The 9,255-nt window shown below is 47.6% G+C and overlaps 1 protein-coding gene across 1 annotated transcript in view; it reads right to left on the reverse strand.

The window, feature by feature from the left end:
* fibcd1a (fibrinogen C domain containing 1a) overlaps nucleotides 1-1,180 on the reverse strand; it is a 95,523-nt gene extending 94,343 nt beyond the window's left edge. The window contains exon 1 of the mRNA XM_077004126.1: nucleotides 447-1,180. Within this exon, the coding sequence (XP_076860241.1) occupies nucleotides 447-518 (72 nt within the window). The 5' untranslated portion in view covers nucleotides 519-1,180. The remainder of the gene's footprint in view (nucleotides 1-446) is intronic.
* Between the last annotated feature and the right edge of the window lie 8,075 nt (nucleotides 1,181-9,255).

Consider the following 9,255-nt stretch of genomic DNA (forward strand, 5'->3'; position numbering starts at 1 on the left):
TAAATGGGCCACTGATGTTGAAAGATCATACAATAATGCAGTGTTATTAATCTGTCTCTGTCACTATAATTAGATGCTGCCATAAGTGTGACGTGTATTAAGTGTAGCCTGTCTATTACATTACAGATATCAAATTAACAGAAACTCTACTGACTTGTGTCTAAACATATAAATGCTATTTAACAGCCACGTTACACTTCAGAAACAATTAGACCACCATTTATGCACGCCTAGTCATTACGGCTTAATAGTGGGTGTGTTTTAGAATACATTAATCTAATCACAGCTGGAAACAGGTGTAATATTCTCACTCAAACAAATTAGTGTGTGATTATATTAGTCAATGGAGTCGAGCCTGTATAGTAAACCTGGATATTAACTGCGCTTTAGATGCGTGTCTGATTTCTTCCTCGCCCCAAAAACATCGCACACAGCTCGGTGCCTACCTGGGGTTTCTGCTGCTGTCCATCTTCGAGTTCGGAAACACTGTTCATGATTTTCCATCGATCATTGACCATTCTTTAGAATTCTTAAAATCCAAGAGTTGATGCCATGGGCAGGAAGAGATGGATCTATCAGTTTTTCAGTTACTCCATCAAAACAAAGAGAATTTTGTACAACTATAAACTAATTCACGCAAATGCCAAGATATATGGCCGCATAAGCTACAGACCCGTGTGGAGGTTTAGCACCACGTTCATTCTGCAGACGTATGGCACTTCTATCCGCACAAATAAACCAGACGATGCCCGAAACGTTTTCAGTTAACGGGAGACGTCCTGTCAGCCTGTCTCAGACGTCGTGGAGACAGCGATGTGACAGTTTGCGCATCATGTGCAAAACGGTGCCCGGCTGATACCGACGGGAAGCCACTCTTTAGTCAAATACGAAACTTCTTCCGTCCACTCCGAAATACTAACGAGGAGACACACACATTCCCGGACAAGCAATGTTACACGCGCTGGGTTCGCCTTAAACCTAGAGCGTATTAACGCATGTCGTGCCGTTTAGACAGGCGCAGCCGCCTCCCGCCTCCTGGTCGAGATGCTGCTCAGCGTGAGACTGGTTCTGAGATCTCAGGGCTTCCGCACGAGATCCGTCCAGTCCAGCTCGAGCCTTTGGAGCCGCGCGGCGCGTCTCGTGCGCGCTCTTCAGAAGCCCCGCGCGCGAGGGTGGGACACACAGCTCTAATCGGGATTTTAGCCCTGCAGAAGTTTTGGGATCTGTGGTGTTCGAGAAGGAAAGATTTAACAGTGTTGTCAATACGTGGGTTGTTTATCATTAAATATATTGTGCGTTATAGGCAAACCCCTCCCCACAAACAATCAAACAAACAAACAAAAAAGACAGAAATAATCATAATTGGTGTATTTGTTTTGGTTAGCATTAACAACAACGGAAATCTAAAAAATAATGTCAAAACGAGTTCAGTCGTTTTAACCCTGACATCTAGGGCTTCTAGTCTCTTTGTATTGGAGGTTAAGGAGATGACATCTGTACTGTTCATGTTTTAGGACTCGGTAAGGCTAATATCAGGTTTTAATCAGCATGTGTGCGTGGAAAAGTAAATAAATTCTATTTGTCTTACATAAATAAAGCTTATTTAGAATCCAGGATCAAATTAACACAGGCTTATGAAGCAGTCGTTTAAAATGTTGTTATGAAATCAACTTCTGGGCAAGTGCAATTTTAATGATTCCCTGATGTTAAAAGTAAAATAATCTCTGCAAATGTGAATTATTAGATATCATACCATAAGAAATATACTGAATTGCATATAAATGGTATACAATTGTATAAAATAAATCTAAAGCAAAGTAACCCTAAAGTAAAAGTTGTTGGATTCTGTTTATTCTCCATTTTCATAAATTAAAAGTGAACCAGATGAATCTTTTAACATTTCCTCTGAACACAGATGACCTTTACACATAGGTCATATTAACATAGCACCAGTGTACAGTCTCATCCTATTAAAAACGTGTCTGTATATTAAAAACCAGAAGATGACTGATATAGGTTCCACCAATCAGTCACTAATGAATACGTTTTTGCTTACTGGTGATTGGCTGAATTCATTTTAAACATTCTAAACATTTTAGCCCGTGGCACCTGCTGCAGGTCTACTGACCTGTCTGCAGGACGTGGAGTCCTGTCAGGCCTAGGTGGCGTGCTAGAGCCATCAGCCTTAGGAGACGGGATCTCTTCAGGAGCCTGTGCAGAGCGCAGGGAGTCATGGGAAGCCGACCCAGCCGGCATACTTCCATTCATTTGTGAAACTGTCACACGCCGAGAGCCAGCAGAGCCGGAATGATCGGCCACCGCAAGAGGCCCTTTGTCAAAAGGCAGCGTTCTGATTTGTGAAGTGGCTCTTGGAGGAAAGAGAATAAGACACTTTAAAAAAAGCGGCAAGGGCTACAAAAATGCTATCTTGGGTGAACATTAATAAGACACACATCACTGACAGCTCAAAAGTCCAGCTGACATGAGCGGTTTTGTTTTCCCACCCTGAGTGCTAAGAGAATAGCTTGTCTGACCTTAAAAATGTTCAAAGGAAATATCAGCCGTCATTTCCCTGGGTCCTGTAGGCTGGGTTATTATAGGTTGTTTTCCCTAGTGTGCAATCAGAGTTGGCAAAGAAATTAAAAGTAAACCCTGCTGTGATTCAGCAAATTAGGTAAACAATCAATTAAACAAACAATCAATAGGCAAGTCACTACATCGGCATGGTGTTTGTCCATTGGCTTAACATCCATCAGCTCTTCCTTTCAGACACGTACACCTCTCTCTCTCTCTCTCACACACACACACACACACACACACACAGGACCTGTCCTTCTTTCTTCTGAGAGACATACCACAGAATCAAGCTCGGGATATGAACCTTTTCTTCATTTTGTAGCTCAGTGGTTGATGTACAAGGCCTGACAGCATAATTACCAATCACATGTCATCTCTCCCAGTCATGTCTTCTGGTTCCAAGAACAGTTGTCTCCAGCAGGTCTACAGTCTTAGAAGGTAATTAACCATAACGAGATACTGCATACTATAAAAAAGTGACAGAAGATCTGTCAGCTTTTATTACTGAAAATCATCAGATCTAATACAAATATTTTACATTTTTAGTACTTTATGTAGAAAGAAAGATTCACTTTTAGGGACTTTTTAGGTGAAAGGCTGTTCTGTATAATATTTGTACCCAAGATTACATAACATTCTGCACATGTGAATAAATGTGTACCACATGTGCAGTATATTTTAACCTGAGCACCGTATCATCTTCCTCTAAGCTATTCTTCTGCTCTGTGCAGGAAGGATGGGCCTCTTCCCATCCAGTCCTGACCTCTGACCCCAGCTGCAAATGGCAGGTTGTTCAGGGAGGCTCAGAGGTCACTGTCCTCCAGCCAGGTCACACTGCATCAGCTCACCACTGCAGCAGCTCCGTTAGGAAACGGCACAGATTTGCATATCCAGACAAATAATGACATTCAAGCACATAAATGATGAGAAGGAGCGTAACCGGGGTAACGGGCGCAGGGACGCAGGCCGCTGGGATGCGCCGACTCCAACACGAGCGTCCGCAAGGTGAGCGAAACCAGAAGGAAGCGGGTCACGTGGAGAGGAAACGTGACCCGACGCCCGCCGCAGACTACCAGGATGAGTCTAGGAGCAGAGAAACAGGAGGAGAACGTGGAGGGAGAATTTAGTCCGTATGAAGTGAGAACAGGCGAAGGTAGTCAAAGTGGAGTCAAGGGGTCAAACGTGGAACCCGGGGCATCCGTGTGGGAGGGGCCATGATGCAGGGATGACAGTTCACAGGTAGAAAGGTGATGTGTCACTGGATTTAAAGCAGTAAATGTATAGCTTTGTGTTTGTGTCATAAAAAAACTAAGCAGTGACATTCTTAATTATCTAAATCCCATTGCAAAGAAAAGCATTCGTGTGGTAAATAACAGTGTATCTGGGGAAATCTCTATTAGAATTGATTTCTTTTAGGTCGAATGGTGAGGTATGATATATTACATTGCAGGAAGTAAAATATTGGATTTGGTCTGATATTTATTTATGAATTTATTTATTTTGGTATAGTCCTGAAATAACAGTGAAAACGCTCATAAAGATCAGCATAGTGTCTGCTACACCCTGCTGGCTGGACTGTCACCACAGAGAATCCTAATGTCTCAGCTTAGTGAGAGAGGGTCAGGGCAACAGACAGATATGTCTGCCATCCAGTAAAAAGCCCACTGTAATTGTATGTATTGTCAAGTCTCTGCATGCCAGAGAGACAGACAGGAAAAGAGAAAGAAAAAATCAGACAGATGGTAGGAGAGAAATGAGAGAGGGAGGCACAGAACAAGAGAGACAAGCACACATAAAGAAGGAAAGAAAGAAAGATGTATTACAGGAATTACCTAACAGATACACTATATTGCCAAAAGTATTCGCTCACCTTCCTTGACTCACATATAAGCTTAATTGAGATCTCATTCCTAATCCATAGCGTTCAATATGATGTTGGTCCACCCTTTGCAGCTAGAACAGCTTCAACTCTTCTGGGAAGGCTGTCCACAAGGTTTAGGAGTGTTTATGGGGATTTTTGACCATTCTTCAAGAAGCGCATTTATGAGGTCACATACTGATGTTGGATGAAAAGACCTGGCTCTCAGTCTCCGCTCTAATTCACCCCAAAGGTGTTCTATAGGGTTGAGGTCAGGACTCTGTGCAGACCAGTCAAGTTCACCCACACCAGAATCTGCCATGTCTTTATGGACCTTGCTTTGTGTACTGGTACACATTCATGTTCGAAGAGGAACAGCTCCAAACTGTTCCTGCAAAGTTGGCAACATGGAATTGTCCAATTGTCTTGATATACTGAATGTTCCTTTCACCAGCTCCTGAAAGACAACCCCACATCATGAACCCACCTCCAAAAACTTTACACTTGGCAGATTACAGTCAGACAAGTACTGTTCTCCTAACAACAGCCAAAACCACAGTCGTCCATCAGATTGCCAGATGGAGAAGCATGATTCGTCACTCCAGAGAACACGCCTCCACTGCTCTAGAGTCCAGTGGCGGTGTGCTTTACACCACTGCTCGACCACAGAAACCCATTCCACAAAGCTCTCTGCGCACTGTTCTTGAGCTAATCTGAAGGCCACATGAAGTTTGGATGTCTGTAGAAATCTCTGCAGAAAGTTGGCGACCTCTTCTCACTATGCGCTTCCGCATCTGCTGACCCCGCTCCATCAGTTTACGTGTCCTACCACTTCATGGCTGAGTTGCTGTTGTTCCCAAACACTTCCATTTTCTTAAAATACAGCTGATAGTTGAATATTTAGGAGCAAGGAATTTTCATGACTGGATTTGTTGCACAGATGGCATCCTATCACAGTTCCACGCTGGAATTCACTGAGCTCCTGAGAGCGACCCATTCTTTCACAAATGTTTGTAAAAACAGTCTGCATGTCTAGGTGCTTAAATTTATACACCTGTGGCCATGGAAGTGATTGGAACACCTGATTCTGATTATTTGGATGGGTGAGCGAACACTTTTGGCAATATAGTGTATATTCAGTATTACACTACAGATGTGATGTGAGAGTGAAGGGTGGATGTGGGAGTGAAGGGTGGATGTGAGTGTGGAGGGTGGATGTGAGTGTGGAGGGTGGATGTGAGAGTGAAGGGTGGATGTGAGTGTGGAGGGTGGATGTGAGAGTGAAGGGTGGATGTGAGTGTGGAGGGGGGATGTGAGAGTGAAGGGTGGATGTGAGTGTGGAGGGTGGATGTGAGTGTGGAGGGTGGATGTGAGAGTAGAGGGTGGATGTGAGAGTGGAGGGTGGATGTGAGTGTGGAGGGTGGATGTGAGAGTGAAGGGTGGATGTGAGTGTGGAGGGTGGATGTGAGTGTGGAGGGTGGATGTGAGAGTGGAGGGTGGATGTGAGTGTGGAGGGTGGATGTGAGTGTGGAGGGTGGATGTGAGTGTGGAGGGGGGATGTGAGAGTGAAGGGTGGATGTGAGTGTGGAGGGTGGATGTGAGTGTGGAGGGTGGATGTGAGAGTAGAGGGTGGATGTGAGTGTGGAGGGTGGATGTGAGAGTGGAGAGTGGATGTGAGTGTGGAGGGTGGATGTGAGAGTGGAGGGTGGATGTGAGTGTGGAGGGTGGATGTGAGTGTGGAGGGTGGATGTGAGAGTGGAGGGTGGATGTGAGTGTGGAGGGTGGATGTGAGTGTGGAGGGGGGATGTGAGAGTGAAGGGTGGATGTGAGTGTGGAGGGTGGATGTGAGAGTGGAGGGTGGATGTGAGTGTGGAGGGTGGATGTGAGAGTGGAGGGTGGATGTGAGTGTGGAGGGTGGATGTGAGTGTGGAGGGGGGATGTGAGAGTGAAGGGTGGATGTGAGTGTGGAGGGTGGATGTGAGTGTGGAGGGTGGATGTGAGAGTAGAGGGTGGATGTGAGAGTGGAGGGTGGATGTGAGTGTGGAGGGTGGATGTGAGAGTGAAGGGTGGATGTGAGTGTGGAGGGTGGATGTGAGTGTGGAGGGTGGATGTGAGAGTAGAGGGTGGATGTGAGTGTGGAGGGTGGATGTGAGTGTGGAGGGTGGATGTGAGAGTAAAGGGTGGATGTGAGTGTGGAGGGTGGATGTGAGTGTGGAGGGAATATGCCTCAGGATTGCTGGAACCTGGTAAGGAACAGAAGCTATGAAAGCTGAATAAACCTCGGAGTGGGGGACTCAACCAAGAACCTCTGCAGCTATGGTGTTTTGAGTCCTTTAACCAGGCACTCTAATCAAACAGCCACACTCTCTCCAGCTGTCTGAAAGCAGGTTACATTCTCCTCTTCTGGTCCTAACAAAGGGACATCCAGAAAAGCTCTCAGTGCAGAGGTCCTCAGGAGGCACACGGGGGGGTGGGGGTGGGGGGTGGTTTGCCTAAAACGCAGGCGTGATGGGCATCTGCGATGGGCTGGCAGGCTGATGGAAATCTCATAAGGGGGAAGGTGCGGGACAGGAGAGGGGAGGGGTGGAGTAGGTGAGTGATGAAAAGTGGGGGTGAGGTGGGGGTGTCGTGAGGTTCTGCAGTGCATTGACAGGACCAACACTGGCTCATCACCCTCACATTTTATACTCTATTTGTGCCGAGACACTTCAGTGGGTCTGTAAATAGCCAATTATTTCTCCAAGCAGATACCAGCAGGATTTTTTGCATTGACAGCTGCATCGACTTTATTGGGTGTATTAATAACCACATACATCAGGCACTGGGCTTGCATGGAGATGTTTGTTTACACACGGCAATGACCACAGGCTCACTGTAGCCCCACCTCTGGCTAAGGCTCAGATGAACAGCAGCATCCTGGGCAGAAGTGCTTATCTGACTGCAAGATGGTGCAGTGGTGAGAGGAGCCATACTGCGTCTGCTGGGTATGCACGTCACGCCCCGTGTTCTTCGTCTCTGGGTTTGGGGTGCTCCAGCGTGGCATGGAGGAGGCTTTAAGTCCAGCCTGAATTCATTAATTCACTATCAGCAGGCCCCATCTCAGGGAATTAAAACCCTCTTACACTTTCATTACCAGAGAAGATGGTGAAAACAGAGGGCTTGGGTAGATTAAGTGGTGTGTGCGCGCGCGCGCGTGTGTGTGTGTGTGTGTGTGTGTGTGTGTGTGTGTGTGTGTGTGTGTGTGTGTGTGTACACCTGTGGGCATGTGTGTGTGTGTGTGTGTGTGTGTCTGTCTATGCCTTTGTGTGTGTATGTGTGTGTGTCAGTATCCGTGTGTGTGTGTGTGTGTGTGTGTATGTATGTGTGAGTATGTATCTGTGTGTGTGTGTATGTATGTGTGTGTGTGTGTGTGTGTGTGTGTGTGTGTGTGTGTGTGTGTGTGTGTGTGTGCTTTTGTGTTTGTACCTGCCAGCCTGCTTTTCTCCATGCTGTTTGTTGACAGGTTTTTATCTTCACCGATTTTGCCGTTGGTGAGTTTTATCACAGTTTTTCAGTCTGCAGCTTCATAATCTGAATACCATACATGTAGAATATATCAAATTCCCCAAAGCACACCTGTCCACCAACAGTGGCCTCATACAGTGTTTGGAGACACTGCCAAAGAGATTAGGCAATAGATTCTGTCACTGGGTACACCGAAAACTGTTGTCTTCAGCAAACAAGGGGAAAAAATAACCCCCCCAAAAAAACCAAGTAGGAAGACAAGCTGGTAGAGACAAGCAGCCCAGAAACTACACACCGCAGCCTCTAGCCCAGAGACTACACACTGCAGCCTCTAGCCCAGAGACTACACACCGCAGCCTCTAGCCCAGAGACTACACACCGCAGCCTTCAGCCCAGAGACTACACACCGCAGCCTTCAGCCCAGAGACTACACACCGCAGCCTCTAGCCCAGAGACTACACACCGCAGCCTCTAGCCCAGAGACTACACACCGCAGCCTCTAGCCCAGAGACTACACACCGCAGCCTCTAGCCCAGAGACTACACACCGCAGCCTCCAGCCCAGAGACTACACACCGCAGCCTTCAGCCCAGAGACTACACACCGCAGCCTTCAGCCCAGAGACTACACACCGCAGCCTCTAGCCCAGAGACTACACACCGCAGCCTTCAGCCCAGAGACTACACACCGCAGCCTTCACCCAGAGACTACACACCGCAGCCTTCAGCCCAGAGACTACACACCGCAGCCTTCAGCCCAGAGACTACACACCGCAGCCTCTAGCCCAGAGACTACACACCGCAGCCTTCAGCCCAGAGACTACACACCGCAGCCTTCAGCCCAGAGACTACACACCGCAGCCTTCACCCAGAGACTACACACCGCAGCCTCTAGCCCAGAGACTACACACCGCAGCCTCTAGCCCAGAGACTACACACCGCAGCCTTCAGCCCAGAGACTACACACCGCAGCCTCTAGCCCAGAGACTACACACCGCAGCCTTCAGCCCAGAGACTACACACCGCAGCCTCTAGCCCAGAGACTACACACCGCAGCCTTCAGCCCAGAGACTACACACCGCAGCCTCCAGCCCAGAGACTACACACCGCAGCCTTCACCCAGAGACTACACACCGCAGCCTCTAGCCCAGAGACTACACACCGCAGCCTTCAGCCCAGAGACTACACACCGCAGCCTCCAGCCCAGAGACTACACACCGCAGCCTCTAGCCCAGAGACTACACACCGCAGCCTCTAGCCCAGAGACTACACACCGCAGCCTCTAGCCCAGAGACTACACACCGCAGCCTCTAGCCCA

The sequence above is a fragment of the Brachyhypopomus gauderio genome, chromosome 4 (genome assembly GCF_052324685.1).
Source record: "Brachyhypopomus gauderio isolate BG-103 chromosome 4, BGAUD_0.2, whole genome shotgun sequence".
NCBI lineage: Eukaryota > Metazoa > Chordata > Actinopteri > Gymnotiformes > Hypopomidae > Brachyhypopomus > Brachyhypopomus gauderio.